This window comes from Sinocyclocheilus rhinocerous, unplaced genomic scaffold (assembly GCF_001515625.1).
Source record: "Sinocyclocheilus rhinocerous isolate Xijiao unplaced genomic scaffold, SAMN03320098_v1.1 scaffold3489, whole genome shotgun sequence".
NCBI classification, from domain to species: Eukaryota; Metazoa; Chordata; class Actinopteri; order Cypriniformes; family Cyprinidae; genus Sinocyclocheilus; species Sinocyclocheilus rhinocerous.
The window spans coordinates 81,113-97,784 of record NW_015641068.1 but is presented as its reverse complement, the minus strand read 5'-3'; the positions used below and the strand labels follow the sequence as shown (position 1 = coordinate 97,784).

General features: G+C 34.4%; 1 protein-coding gene across 1 annotated transcript in view; it reads right to left on the bottom strand.

Moving 5' to 3' along the window:
* The window catches only part of LOC107754577 (fibulin-7-like), a 26,290-nt gene extending 9,618 nt beyond the window's left edge, over positions 1-16,672 (bottom strand). Inside the window, exons 1-6 of the mRNA XM_016571070.1 lie at positions 16,437-16,672; positions 14,942-15,104; positions 12,060-12,236; positions 3,960-4,085; positions 2,348-2,485; positions 241-378 (exon numbers count right to left, since the gene is read on the bottom strand). Coding sequence (XP_016426556.1) covers positions 241-378; positions 2,348-2,485; positions 3,960-4,085; positions 12,060-12,236; positions 14,942-15,104; positions 16,437-16,508 — 814 coding nt within the window. The 5' untranslated portion in view covers positions 16,509-16,672. The remainder of the gene's footprint in view (positions 1-240; positions 379-2,347; positions 2,486-3,959; positions 4,086-12,059; positions 12,237-14,941; positions 15,105-16,436) is intronic.

The window sequence follows — 16,672 nt, the reverse complement described above, 5'->3', positions numbered from 1 at the left end:
GTGTCCAAATGTCTTTCACAGAGTATGTCCTGCCTGTCGCTTTTTCAGATTCACATTCAAACCACTAAAAATAGACGGCCTTTCAGCAAAGACGTCATACGGGTTTGGAACGACATGAGGGTGAGTAAAAAAACATTTATTTTTAGGTGAACTATTTCTTACTGTCCTGAGACAACAGGCTGTAAAACACCACTATTCTCAACCCTTATGTTTAAGAGTGTGTGAGCGTTTCTCACTCACCCTCACAGCTTCGTCCATCAGCGAGCAGCTTGTATCCGGTGGGACAGGAGCAGTGGTACGATCCCGGGACGTTTACACAGGCGTGGCCACACAGAGGCCCTCCACGGTCAGCCTTATACACCTCACATTCATTCACATCTGGGCACAACATGTGATTACATGTGTGGATTTGACAAGAGACAGTGACAGAAAGGAAATGAGACAAGAAAATAAAATATAAGCTACAACAGGGCTAAAGGCACACCTTAAAGGGATAGTTCACCCAAAAATGAAAATTCTGTCATTAATTACTCACCCTCGTATTGTTCCAAACCCGTAAGAACTTCGTTCATCTTCGGAACACAAATGAAGATATTTTTGATGGAATCTGAGAGCTGTCTGACCCTGCATAGACAGCAAGGCAACTGAAATGTTCCCAAGTCCAGAAACATAGCAAGGAGATATGTAAAATAATCCATGTGACATCAGTGGTTCATCCGCAATTATACGAAGCTACGAGAATACTTTGGCGTGACTCAGCTGACACAGAACAGCATATGTTATTTACGTTCTTTGCTGTCTATGGGAGGGTCAGAGAGCTCTCAGATTCCATCAAAAATATCTTAATTTGTGTTCTGAAGATGAACGAAGGTCTTATGGGTTTGAAACAACACGAAGGTGAGTAATTAATGACAGAATTTTCATTTTTGGGTGAACTAACCCTTTAAGGAAAACTACTCATATAGTGTATAACTGCAGAAAATGCACAACACATTTTGTGGGAAAATAAATCATAAAAGTGGTTTGTTTTGTTTAAAAATCATGCATTGATACAAATACAAATCCTGAAGTAATGTTTTGCATAACATCTAAGTTAATACTTCTCTAAATCAATCACTAAAAATACAGAAAAAATATTTAAAAAGTAAAGATTCTGAACGTTTTGAAAGAGATCCCATAATAATTTAATATGGCTTTATAGTAGTAACAATAAATATGATTTTCCATTATATGATATTATTAACATCATAATTTGAAATATGCTGGTTTGACTGATGTTAACACCATCTGAATCAAACAATGTCATGTCAACAAATGGAAAAGTCAGTTAGTTTAGTTAAATATTATCATGCAGCTTATCAATTATTGTGCCTTTAAAAAAATCAGTTGAACAAAACCGAAAATTGTAAAATGTGCCTAATAAATGTATTTGTTGTACCCTACTGTTAATAATTAAGCTAATAATTAATTGAATCATTAATAAAATCATGTCAAATTATAATTAAAAATAATAATTAAAGAAAACAATCAAAATGAAACACTTACTAAATATGGAATATTTTATTTGTTTACCTACATGTCACGTGACCATTAATCGAGAACTGTGAACATGCAAATGTGTTGTTAAATTATTGAAATGTTAACTCTTTATAATATTAACTGTTTAAAATATGTAAATATTTTAGGTCAAAGGGGTTTGGCTGATAAAAAAGTTTGAAAATCTCAGAGTTATTTTAATCTGATCTGACATGTAAAAGTGGCCCTTATTAAGTGTCATCTTATAATTACTGTTAATAATACATTTAGCATTTACTAGTAATGGACAGCCTCCAGCGGCTTATTGCTTTAATGCATCCTGAGATCTCTACTAGAATCCTTATTTGTGACCCTGGAGCACAAAACCAGTCATAAGGGTCAATATTTGGAAATTGAGATTTATACATCATCTGAAAGCTGAATAAATAAGTTTCACATTGATGTAGGCCTATGGCTTGTTAGGATAGGACAATATTTGGCCGAGATACAACTATTTAAAATCTGGAATCTGAGGGTGCAAAAAAATCTAAATATTGAGAAAATCGCCTTTAAAGTTGTCCAAATGAAGTTCTTAGCAATGCATATTACTAATCAAAAATTAAGTTTTTATATATTTACAGTAGGAAATTTACAAAATATCTTCATGGAACATGATCTTTACTTAATATCCTAATGATTTTTGGCATAAAAAGAAAAATCCATAATTTTAACCCATACAATGTATTGTTGGCTATTGCTACAAATATACCCCAGCGACTTAAAACTGGTTTTGTGCTCTAGGGTCACATATGTGGTTGTTTGATGGACCCACCCTGACAGATGCTGTTGTCTGAGGTGCCGCTCATGTGGAAGCCAGCGTCACAGCTGCAGTGCTGAGCTCGGTCCACTTTGGCACAGCGAGGCTTACGGCTGAAGGCCGGGTCATTCATGACACTCCACTCCGGAGGCGCTGACAGAGACCGAGAGAGGAAATGGAAAAAAGGAGGCTTAACCTCCCACAAACACACAGACAAACATTCACACGCATGCTTTCATTTATAGACCGGAACACAGGTTAAAGGTGAAGTGTGTCATGCTTCACTACTAGCAGCTGCATTTGGAATCGCAAAAGTATTTCTTGCATTTTCTGTTGAAAATGTGTGTTGCACATGCAAAAGTCGCCACTAATGATTAGTGGGTTTTTAATTTTAGGCATGAATGTGTGGTTGATATTAGGGGTGGGTGATCTGGCGATTTAGTGTTGTTAGCCTGAAGAAGTCCACATTCTTCTAATCAAACTAATCAAAGAATGTTGGTAACAGTGTTGAGGGTAACGCATTACGAGTAACGTACGAGTTACTTTTTCAAATAAGTAACGGCAGGTACTTTGTTTTCCCATTTATTGACTGACAGATCTCCTGTCCCCATGTTGAGAGAAAACAGGAGTGCTTACAAAAACCATACTAATAATCAAAAATGACTTTAGATAAACATAACATTTGTGGGTTATTTATTTATTTATTGTTTTACTTTCTTCTCCTGTGTCCTATTGTTAATGCAATCCAGAATGGCATTAGTTTGAGCTGCGCCCTCTACTGTACAGACGTTAATTGACATTTCCGTATCCATTTCACTTTTTCAAATGCTTTTACATTTGCCAAAAATAGAACTTTTTTATATCAAAAACAAGCAATAAAGAAGCAAGCCCAGCCCAGATGAGAAAACGTTACGCAAAAGTAACGTAACGCATTACTTTCCATAAAAGTAATTGAATTAGTTACTTTTTTAGGGAGTAACGCAATATTGTAGTGTATTAACTTTCCCCAAGACTGGTTGGTAACTAAACAGTTGCTGTTAGCCATTGACTTCCATAGTATTTTTTTTTTCATACTATGGACGTCAATGGATTGGTTTGATTACCAACATTCTTCAAAATATCTTCCTTTTGTGCTCAGCAGAAGAAAGAAACTCATACAGATTTGTTACAGCTTGAGAGGGAATAAATGATGACAGAATTTTCATTTTTGGGTGAATTATCCCTTTAAAAAACGAACATGAAAAAGAATCATGATAAGATCGTGGGTTCCCCCCCAAGACTGGTTGGTAACTAAACAGTTGCTGTTAGCCATTGACTTCCATAGTATTTTTTTTTTCATACTATGGACGTCAATGGATTGGTTTGATTACCAACATTCTTCAAAATATCTTCCTTTTGTGCTCAGCAGAAGAAAGAAACTCATACAGATTTGTTACAGCTTGAGAGGGAATAAATGATTTTGGGTGAATTATCCCTTTAAAAAACGAACATGAAAAAGAATCATGATAAGATCGTGGGTTCCTTCCTGAAAAAATTGTGATATGATATTTTTGTGATATCACCCACCCCTAGTTAATATGTTCCGTCTGCCGTTGACACATATAGAAGAGATTAAAGGAACACAGACCTGTCTGCGTCTGGTATTGACATTGACTGCCGCTCCAGTTGTGTGGACAGGTGCACTTGTACTGGTTCAGAGCCTCCACACAGGTGCCGCCGTTCTGACACGGGTTACTGGCGCACACACTCACGTCTGTGTGAAAGACAACAGCCTTGTAGTGCAGACCAGTGTTTGTTCTCTGAGGAGCTGAGATCAATGATGTTACAGTTCACAACAAACAGCTTTGATGGCAAATCATCCCAAATAAATGTTGGCCTAATGCAACTAATCTTAAAATGAGAAATTAAAACATATTTGGCATACAGAAAATGGATCATATGACATTTATATTACCATAATGAACCCGGATCTGTTGTGTGTAGGTTTTTTTTTTGTGTGTGCAATTTTCATTTTTCTTTATAATTATTTTATAGTAATATTTTATGGAATTAAAATTAAAGTAAAAAAATGTAATACAATAACTTAACCAACTTAAATCAATGATTTAATGCAACATAAATCAAAGGCAATATGCAATATACATACATTTGCAAATATACAATTTCTATTATATTTTATATAATTTTTACAGTAATGAGAATGGGGGAAATGTGTTGTCATGAAAATAATGTCACAGTGCAAACAATCAAAGGGCAATACAATAAATAATTATTAACAATCTATAAATAAAATGTATATGTAATTTTATATACATTATTTATATACTTTATATATATATGCTGTCATGAAAATAATGTCACAGTGCAAAAAAAAAAAGTTTTTTACTTTTCTTTTCATTTTGAGGTGAAATATGACCCAAGAATGTTTGTTTTCATGAGATGCTTGTAAAGCTTATTCTGTTTTATCTTTTGCAATTTTTATTATTTATACTTTATAGGTCTTTATATAGCATTTTTTAATGAAAAAAAAAAAAATGGAACAGTAAAAAAGTAATACAATGAATTTTTTTAATCCAACTTAAATCGATGATTTAATTCAACATAAACTAAAGCCAGTAAAAAAATTTTTTTTACCATGATGTATAATCAAATGTTTTATTATTTATTTATTTAAAAAAAAATTTTTTTTTTTTTTATGGGGTTGCCATGAAAATAATGTCACAAAGCAAAAAAAAATCTTAATCTTCTTTTGATTTTGGGGTGAAAATGACCCAAACATGTCTGGTTTCATGAGATTCACCCTGAATGGTTGTGTTTTGTAAAGCCACTTGTTGTATTATCTGGAATACCGTCTTTATCATGGATTTGGAATCCTAATTAAGGCCGAATGAAAGAAATAGTTGAAATGTCCCAGATCCTTATCTCCGTGTCTGTACAGAGCTGAGGTTTATGTGTCCATGGAAAGCACCTGTATTGTTGAAGGAGTTAAACGAGCCCACATTCTTCCCTATTTCCTGTACAGAATGGCAGAGTAAAATGAAACCGATCTTCTGGAATGTTAACAATGGAGTGGCCAAACGGAGGAAGGGAATGTTGAGCGGCTTCTCTCAAACGGCCGCTGTCACATTCACAGTATCCCGCACGCAGCTTTGTGTCCCTAATCGTAAACGCTTGTGAGGTCGGTTAGGTTTACAACAGCTACTGTGCCACGCAACATCTGTCTGCAGCAGCTGCGGGCGGCAACCTCCATCTGCTCTGGATGGGAATTTACTGCCGCTGCTGTAAATATCTGTAATGGACAGTGAGAGCATGCTTGTGAGGCCCGTGGACAGAAGAAGCCAGAGATGAGCAGATAGAGCGCTGTTAGCCACACATGTTTAGGCAGAGATCCCTAAAGAGCTGATGCAATGATCCCTGAAACCACATTCTTTTGATTTGATTTGTGGTTATTTCTGTAATAAAAGAGTAGTGATGTAAGTATAGGGTGTAATGCTGTGGGTCAGGTATCTGGTTTGGATGATTTGTAAATGTTTTCAAAAATATGCTGAAGATTGGTCAGACAATTTGCATCATTGTGGAATACTGTCACAAACTATATATGAAGTCAAATCAAGTGTAATCAATTTTTCAGTTCAATGCATTATGATAAGGATACATATACATATACAGACTTGCACTTTCAGGACTCAAAAGCTGATATGTGAAGCAGTGTTATTTTAGTATTATTTATACACTATTATGGTACTTATTAATTTTTTTTATTTTAGTTTCAGTAATTTTTTATGTGCATTTATATTTTTTTATTTTTCTATTTATATATATATATATATTTTTTTTTTTTTCAGTTTTGGTTTAAATCATTTTAATACTACAAACTTACTTTTTTTTTTAAGTTAGTTGCGAAGTCAACATAGTAATAATAACATTTACTATTTTTATATTTAATATTTATATTTTATCTCTGCTATATTTTAATTGACAAAAACAAGTTTTTAAAAGTGTTAGTTAGCAATAACATTAATGTGAAGATAACTGAAGAGAATTGCGTTAAGAAATAAGTGAAGATAATTCCTGTTATGGATAAACAAATTAAAAATAAACATAAATATAAATATAATTAATATATAGATATATATTTCACATTACATTAATTAAAATGGGGGTGATGTGCTTAATTGTTATGAAAATGTTAAAATGCTATAGCCAAAATGCATTATTATTATTATTATTTATTCGTTTTTTCCCTTTTGATTTTGGGATGAAATATGACACTAAAGTATAAAGTTAAATAAGTTAAAATTAAATAAATAATATTTGGCATAAAGAAAATGCGGCCTGTTTTAGTACCATTTAGATGTTTTGCATTTAGACACAAATTTTCATTACACTCTAAAAAATGCTGGATTAAATATAACCCAGCGCTGGGTTAAAAAGTGACAAACCCAGCTATTGGGTTGTTTTGACCCAGCTGGGTCAAAACAACCCAATAGCTGGGTTTGTCCCTTTTAAGCCCAGCATTTTTTAGAGTGTACCATTATGCATATGTTCTGGACTTTTTCCTTTTGTGTTTGTAATTGTCATTATTTCTGTTACAAAGTCTTTATATTGTGTCCTTATGTGTATCATGTGCAAGTCAGAGGGTTAAGCGGCAAAAACTGAGGGACGAAGGGCAAAATTAGCTATATAGACCAAAATAATTTTTTGACCCAGGCTGTAAACATGTTTTTTTCTGCTGTAAAGTTGGGCATTTTAACATGGGGGGTCTATGGGATTGACTCCCTTTTGCAGCCAGCCTCTAGCGGCCAGTCGATGAATTACAGTTTAAGTCACTTCCGTGTTGGCTTCACAAGAGAGAGCGGGAGTTTGCCGCTTGGGGACGAGTCTAAATAATTTTCTGTGGTAATCAACATTGTGCCACAAATGCTTTCAAGTTTTGAAACATTTTCTACAGGGAAAGTCCAGTGTGAAAAGAAATCCACAGCAGTTCCTCAAAATGTGGAGAACGTGCTCCAGTTGGACATCAGACATAAGGAAATTAAATTAGAAAGACACTGAGAGTGAATGAGAAAAAGGAGGTTTGGAATCAAAAGCTTTGACTTTTCGCCCAAAGGAATGTTTCTTCGACAACAGCGCTCACGATCCTTCTCCTGTTTATTTTCTTTCCCAGGAGGCTTAAGTGCGAGAATTTGCAGATGTAAAAGGTTCACTTCAGTCCCCAAAATATTTCAAAACTGCCTATGAACATAGTTATGTTTTTTCACCAACTCTGAAAGGTGCTTTCGTACCTCAAAACTCTCAAAATAGACTGACTTACCTCGTCTGCAGAAACATAGACATTACACCGTCTGTGCAGGCTTTAAACCTAAACTCTCTCTCAAACACACGCCCCTTTCAAACACACTGCGTCCCACTGTACCACTTGGAATGTCCCGAATGCTGCCAGCAGCGATATTAAAGGAAGTCATCAATAGCATGCTTAGCATAGTTGCGTCCTATTGGGCCATGGGCCGGCTTATTGAGATGTGTGCGTGAGCTTAACCTCTGACCTCTGAGACTTCATACAAAACACAGACTGCGGTACACTGCCAGTCTAAAATTGGTCTGTCTGTTTATTCTTTATTAATATTTTCTCATTTTAGAATAATAGTAAAGTGTCAAAACGATGAAATAGCACAGATGGAAGTGTGATGTAGTGAGCAAAACGTGAGAAATGAAAACTATGTTTGAGCTGCTTCAGTTTAGATTACAGCTCTGCTCATGAGGTGCATCCTGGGATGCTTTTGAATACTATTTAAGGAGGAAGATGTGTTATCTTATGGAGGCCTGTTTCTGCTTCAGATTGGAAAATAAAACAGATTAGATGAAATAATATTGTAATAAACAAAAATTAGAATTTTGAGATATGCATTAATGAAAAATATAGTTGTAAGCTTAAAAAAATTGCCACAACCTTTTTTATTGTTTGATTGATTAATAATAATAATAATAATAATTATTATTATTATTATTTACTATAGGTAAAAATGGGTTCTCATACTCATACATAACGGTGGTTTCATCCGTTTTTTTTAATGTGATAACTTTACAATAAGGTCCAATTAGTTAATGCACTACCTAACATTAATAATGTGCAATACATTTGTTACAGTATTTATTAATCTTTGTTAATGTTAGTTAAAACTGTTCATTATTAGTTCATGTTAACTAATGCAGTTAACTAATGTTAACAAACCTTTTTATAAAACATTACCTTTGTTTTTCTACAAAATTAAGCAGTGTTATTTTAGTATCATTGAGATATTATTATAGTTTTTATTCATTTTTAATTTAAATTTTTTAAAGTTTCAGTTATTTTGTTGTGTGTTTTTTTGTTGTTGTCTTTTTACTAGTTTGTATTCCATTTTATTTGGGTTTATTTATTTTAGTACTTATTTCCTTAAATAAGGAACCTTACACCTCAATTATCTTCACATTAGCGTTATTGCTAACTAACACTATTAAAAATCATTTTTGTTCATTAAAATATAGCAGAGATTAAATATAAATATTAGTACAGTATGTTGCATTGGCATAAGTGTAAGATGAAGTATTAAAATGATTAAAACAAAAAAATGTAATAAAAATAAGGCTAAACAGAAATATATACAAAAAATAAAAATGATAAAGGCACATAAAAAATTGCTGAAACTAAATATTATAATCAGGTTTTTCAGTCTGGTTCTCATAAGAGCACCTGGAGATTTGGTTTGGTTCTCACACTGCACATAGTGTAACCCATTAAATATAACTATAAAAAATTAATTAATAATAGTGATAATAATATTATTTCACTTTATTTATTTCGTTTTTTCAATTAAAATAATAAACAAAATAATAAAGTGTGATAATACTATTATATTTTAAAATAAAAAGGGAGTATTAAAAAAACGATTATTTTATAGTAAACTTAAAAATAAAATGCTAATATTTACTCTTTTTTTTTTATATTAATTTTCATCATTTTCAAACTTAAAATCAGCACGTTTTTATTTTGGCAGGTTGTAAGTATATGCGCATCAGTGAAGAGCGTCAGTGAATGAAATGTCACAGTTTTGCATTGTGCTTTGAAAACGGCAGCGAATAGCCTAGACTTATGCTTTGAGTTCGAATAGAAATCTCATATAGTATTAGAGTTTGTCGATCTAAAATGGTAATTGTGCATTAACAGCCACCAACGATGTTGGTTTACGCAAATGAGCGGTCTTAACTTATTTACACAGTGCATTTTTTATTTTGGTCACGCATGCGCACCTGCGCACCACTTACGTGCACCCCTGACTATAATAGTGTACAAACAACACTGCTTCACATATCTGCTTTTGAGTTCAAAATGTAAACATTTTTTAACAAAAGTTTTTTTTCAGTCAACTTTTTTTCAAGTAACGAAAATGTTCAAATAACGTAGTGGTTTTAGATTAGCTTTTGTTAAAAACCCTGAGCAGAAGCTTTTAGGTCAAACATTTTTCAAGATCAAGAGAAACATGTTTTCAGTCGAGAGTGTCCAATCTTTTGAGCGGTAGTGTATTTTCAGTCCGAGTTGAAACCTGAGGTATGAAGCTGGCTCTTTTTACAGTAGCCAGTTGAAGCCGAAGCATGAAGGTCAGACAGACGCACCATGGACAGGAATGCAAGTACAGGTGTTTCGCTGCGTTTCGGGACATTCAATGCTTCTTTAACGAGAGCTTCATTCAGTGCAGCTCGAGAGTGAAGAATGCCTCTCTTTCTTCAGCGCTCCTTATCTTTCTGCCTGTGTGTGTAGTGCTGGTTTTGCTAGCTGTGGTGTTCACAGTCACTTTCTTTCACAAGCGCTGGTATTCAAGCTTTATCTCAGTACTGTCACCCTGAATGGGATTTCAGATTAGCCAGCTCGCAATACAACAATAGAATGGTAGTCTCGGTGTCTTAGTCCAGGAATTCTGCTCAATAACACAGATATAGTTACATGGTGAATCTGTGGGCTATGTATGATGATGATACATGATGCTTTATCTGGTTTTTGAGTTTCTAATCCACGATTATTTTATAGTAAACTTAAAAATAAAATGCTAATATTTACTCTTTTTTTTTTATATTAATTTTCATCATTTTCAAACTTAAAATCAGCACGTTTTTATTTTGGCAGGTTGTAAGTATATGCGCATCAGTGAAGAGCGTCAGTGAATGAAATGTCACAGTTTTGCATTGTGCTTTGAAAACGGCAGCGAATAGCCTAGACTTATGCTTTGAGTTCGAATAGAAATCTCATATAGTATTAGAGTTTGTCGATCTAAAATGGTAATTGTGCATTAACAGCCACCAACGATGTTGGTTTACGCAAATGAGCGGTCTTAACTTATTTACACAGTGCATTTTTTATTTTGGTCACGCATGCGCACCTGCGCACCACTTACGTGCACCCCTGACTATAATAGTGTACAAACAACACTGCTTCACATATCTGCTTTTGAGTTCAAAATGTAAACATTTTTTAACAAAAGTTTTTTTTCAGTCAACTTTTTTTCAAGTAACGAAAATGTTCAAATAACGTAGTGGTTTTAGATTAGCTTTTGTTAAAAACCCTGAGCAGAAGCTTTTAGGTCAAACATTTTTCAAGATCAAGAGAAACATGTTTTCAGTCGAGAGTGTCCAATCTTTTGAGCGGTAGTGTATTTTCAGTCCGAGTTGAAACCTGAGGTATGAAGCTGGCTCTTTTTACAGTAGCCAGTTGAAGCCGAAGCATGAAGGTCATTGAGACGCACCATGGACAGGAATGCAAGTACAGGTGTTTCGCTGCGTTTCGGGACATTCAATGCTTCTTTAACGAGAGCTTCATTCAGTGCAGCTCGAGAGTGAAGAATGCCTCTCTTTCTTCAGCGCTCCTTATCTTTCTGCCTGTGTGTGTAGTGCTGGTTTTGCTAAAATAATGATCTTTAAAAAAGCATCATATGACCCCTTTAAGACAGAAAACAAAAATAGTGCTGGATTGCATGAAATTTACCTCAAATTCATTGCAAACAAATCTCACAAATGTGTTCTTTCATTTGTGTGTCCGCGATGAATCAGCTCTTTATACCACAAGCGGAGCTTGAGAATGAGCAACACACAGTATTGCAGGAAAAGACCATTATATACATAAATACAAACATTAGAAAAAGAGCATTATAACATGAGGGCACTTTTTAATGGGTACTTGCCTTTCACTGATTCAATGATTCACTTAATTCACTTTTCATTGCTGAACAAATTAACGTTTTGAGTGAATCAGTTGAATCAATGAATCACTCATAAAAGGCACCCACTTGTTTACTTGCTGGATAAAGGTGTGTTTTTGAATGAATCGATTGCATGATTGATTGAATGACTCTTTCCGGAATGAATCAGATGCTTGATTCGTTCCTGAACGAATCAGCATTTTGCAAATAGGTTGACACACTCATAAAGGCAGCCACTTGTTTCAACAATCAACGACCTTGAATGATTCAATGACTCAGTTGTTGGTTTCTATCCTATTTAAATCAACGGTTTTGAATGAATTTGTTGAATTAATTCAAATTAAGTCAAGACAGTCTTCTGTCTTGTCTCATTTACTGGTGTTTGTGTGTGTGTATCTCTCTCTATATATATGTATAGTATGTAGTGAAATTCACTTGTGTTGAGGTTCCACGATATACAGTGTACGAAACACATTCATTTGAAGCTTTTGACCCACCTTTACAGACGGCGCTGACTCCGCTCCAGGTACCGTTCTCCTGGCACACGCGTGTTCCCCGTCCTATCATGCGATAACCCTGAGAACACGTGAAATGGACCTCATGACCCACCAGGTACTTTGAGCCAAACTTCCTCCCGTGGGCCGGAGCCACCAGAGGTGGACATGAGGATTGGGCTAAAGATGACATGAGAGGACAAACAGACATAAAGAGAGGGGAATGTCAGAGTAGAACAGGGTTACATGAGGGACAGAAGTCACGCATGCTGAAATGCTTGGATATATTGCTTGAAGGCAGGCATGTGTTACTGAGTGTGGGAACTGTCATGGGAAAAGATGGGAAATGTCTCATTTTATACAGACAGCTTAAGAATAGGCGAACAATACCACATGGACCGTACAGAAAAACAAGGCCTGGTGCTTGTATGTTGTTTATGGCTAATTAAGGTAAATTGAAATTGATTCTATATTCTTTACTAATATACATTCCGTTTAACTGTGCCAATCCATGCACCAAAAAAGAGAAAATGTTTTGTACATTAAAATGCTGAAACGTCTTCAAATAATCAAAACCTCTTATTTCTAGGTTTTCTAGTTAAAGCCAGAATGTTTATAGCCAAAACCTAAATAAATAAATAATTTAATTAATTAATTAAAATAAACCTTTTTCTAAAATAAAATAAAAAACATATTTTTTAAATTTATTGCCAAGGCAATATTTCTCATTTTCATTTAGTTCAGTTAGTTGACCTTTTTGCACTAAAATAACTGAAACTGAAAACATTAATTAAATTAATGAAAACTATAGACTTGACAAAAACACAACAAAGTTGTTGGATTATTAATAAAAAAAAAGTATATATTATTTTAAAGTGGTGTGTGTGTGTGTGTGTATATATATATATATATATATATATATATATATTTTTTTTTACAATTCAGATTTCACAATCTGATGAGTTTCTCAAAGAATCTACTTAATTTTATCCTGTCAAGCACTGGCTGCTACAAATGCCAAAGTAACTCTTGATCATTCCTGCCGCCAACCCTGGTTCATGAACTGTGCAGTAGCTTGGGCCAAATGACACAGCTACACATCCGACCCGTTCACATCATCCGTAGAGTGCTGAGCGTAATCCAGAGCTTGGACTCCTTTCCAAACCTGAAGCAGCAGCCAGACCACTGATTTTAAAGGAAGGAAGTAATTTCATGCTTATAAAATACAAATAGAATTCGAGAGATCTTTGATTTGTTGGAATTCTGAGGCTCGTTTATTAGGATTAATAAATCCTCTATGCAAGAATTACTTTCCAAAAACAATTTTTTTATTGACTGGATACTTTTGTCGCCAACAGACACAAGCTCTTTCATTCAACAAACCCATTTTGCAGAGCGCAAATACATGAGAAAGTGTATGACTCAAGACCCTTCAGTTTCATTTAGAATTCATTTTCCTGATTACAAAAAAAAAAAGACTTTAGTCAGACACCATATTTAAATGAAGTGTAGCCTTTTTTATTTCGGTGGTCAAATATTTTCTCCTATCCTAGCTTAATATGCAAAAACACTATCATAACAATGCTCTGTTTGCATCTTGATGCAGCAACATTGACTCAACCAACGGCAGGAGACCTGTTTGAGAACAATCAATATTTTCTCAATTTTGTTTGGTGGAGCTAGAGGTGCAGAGTTTTTATGTTCACTGGAAATGCATGAATATTTTTTCAATGTTTTTCAGTTGAATGATAAATACTGAAGTACACTGAAGTACACATTTACATTAGTGAACTTTGAGGTACATTTTCCATGCAAAAAGGCCCACTGTCCATTGTCAATAGCAAAATTTTGCAGAGCAACGCTAAATGTGACTGCACCTTAAAGGCAGAGTAAGTGATTTTTTCCTCTTTTGTTTTTTATCCGCCATCTCTATCTCCTTGTCGCTCGGCTCGGCTAATGTCCGTCCCATGCACTGAACGCGCTCTCCTCCACATCACGAGTAGACACGCCCCTTATTGCTGATTGGCTACAAGTTTGTTTTGCGATTCGGCCTGAATTTTCAAGTGTTTTTGAAAAATCACATACCCTGCCTTTAAGAATTTTCATCTTCCAATTAAGGGCAGCTTGCATATTTATTTATTAATTTGTTTGATTTTTTTAAAAATTATTATTTATAGACTATTTCAGAGTTAATTAAATATTAGCTTTTATATTTACATTGTAAATTAGCATTTTAATTTTAGTTTACGTTTTAGTAATTTCATGTTATATTTGTAATACTTCTATTTAGCTTTATTTTATTTTATGTCAGTTTTAGTTTTAGTAATTTTATTACTTCAATTCAAAACTTCAATTATTTATATTAAATGGTAAAAAAATGATTTTTTTGAAGCTGTAAATAAAACAGATTATTGGAGTACATTTTACAAGAAAATACTATTTTAGTCTTTCTACTTGAACATTTCATGTTTAATTCAACTCAATTTCTCGTAGTCTTTTTTGTAATTATTTGTCAAATTTACTAGCAATTTCTGAGTAAGTAAATCTATTAAACTATTTTATTCAGTTTTTTTATTTAAAGTTTTAAAGTTTTTAGTGTTTCATCTAATATTTATATTTTACATTTCAGCTTTACTGAAAGCTATTTTTGATAGTTTTAGTTATAAAACAATAACATCTTTCATATTCCGCTTTGATGTATGTTTTATAACTATGACGCCAGCAACTCCAGATGCCTGAATGACATCAAACACACCTGCTCTATGTGGAATCAGTAAGTCAGAAATAAACATGTAGGCCTACATTTAAGAAAGAAGAAACCTCACATTCACAGAGTGTATTGATATAATGAGATGTATGAGTGTGTCATGTGTTATGGCACTTACATGAGGACTGGTCTGCTTGTGGGAGCTTGGACAGTGAGTTTTGAAGGTTGGTGAGCTTGGACTTCATAATCCGAAGCCCTTCTGTGAATCGGATCTCCTGTCCTTTAAGAAACTTCTCCATTTGACGCAGTATCCCCATCACTCGGTGCTTATCCATACAACCCTGAGGCAAAAGTAAGCAACCATCCCAGCACCTGGTTACAATTTGTTGGCAAGCAGTTATCCCTAAATTACAGATTCGCTCAAACACAAGCTCATATATGGAGGAGATATTGGACATCCAAAACGATCGCAAGGAACATTCCCACTAAACGTTAGCTTAAATGGCACACATGAATGATCAAGGCCAGATGTTGTGGGTAATGTCATGCATTAAGGCACAGGGACTCCTGTGGGGCATGACATGAAAGCTCAGGCCAGTGTTTAGCAGCTCATCGGCGTGCCAGCACACAACCCAGTTCCCTTAGAAACACAAATATTACTCCAGCAACAATTTATCAGAAGCGATGTTGTCCCAGATGCATTTGGACCGTGCATTCGGTCAGTGGGCAACCTCTAGATCCTCTCCAGGAACCACATGTAAGAGTCTAATACTCGCTTTTTCTCTTCAGCTGCTTGATGGAAGCTCTACAGAAAGCTGTTAGGCAGATGTCTCTACGACCTCTGTCCAAAACGCTGGTCTCCTGTATGTTATTCATGGCAGTTGAATACAGTCTCGTTAGAGGAGAGAGGAAATGTATTGGCCTTAAATTTCACTAAGCGTCTGCCATGGTAAATAAAGGCAGTGCTAATCTGGATAAAATACAAAAATGCATCTGACATATTTAATGATATAACTTACATCGCTGGCTCCAAACACTTTTGGACACTCAAGTCACACTTGAAATGTTTCGATGGCATTGAATTAAATTGCATAAACTTTTATCTATGCAAGTGGAATTGATTGCGAAGACAAAAAATAAAACAAAACTCGAAAATAAATTTGTTTGGTTGAAAAAAAGATAAATTAATAGATATTTTGTGGGGGGGAAAAACTACACCTGTAGTCTCTCTAGGACACTTGTATTAACTTAAGAAGAACTGACTTCATAAATCCACCAAAAATCATCAAATCCCCTATTAACTAAAAATCACTGATGAAGAAAAGTCAGTAAAGACAAACATTCTTGCAGAATTTGAGCACATATGATATTTGTTATTTATTTTATGTAGCCTAATTCCATAATCCAGTACTTCTGGAACAACTGTAAACTCACAAAACAAAATATCATACAATATTTATTCAAATTCTTTTATCTACTGTATGCCAAGTTTGTCAAATGTTTGTAATTGAGACTGCTTTCGATACCTAGAGTTTTGCAATATATAAAATCATATAATGTACTAATATAATTTATTATTTAGCCTACATAATAATTTTATAATTATATGAATATTGTAGTTATTAATTGTTACATAAATATTCATATAATTATAAATATGCGCGTATACTCACCTGCGCTGCATCATTACAGTCGTACAACGATAAGAAATTCAGCAGGAGAAAAACTGTGTATGATAACTTCATCCTCCTATAACTGAGTGAGTCTCTGTAAAAGCGCTGAATTAATTTCTTGTGTCGGTTGTTTTTAATCCTCAAGTGTGTTTACGGTTCCAAGCTGTGCAGTCTAATAGTCGTAGAAACAAGCCTGAGAGGAAATGTTTGACAAACTGTTGCAGAAGTGAGTAAAG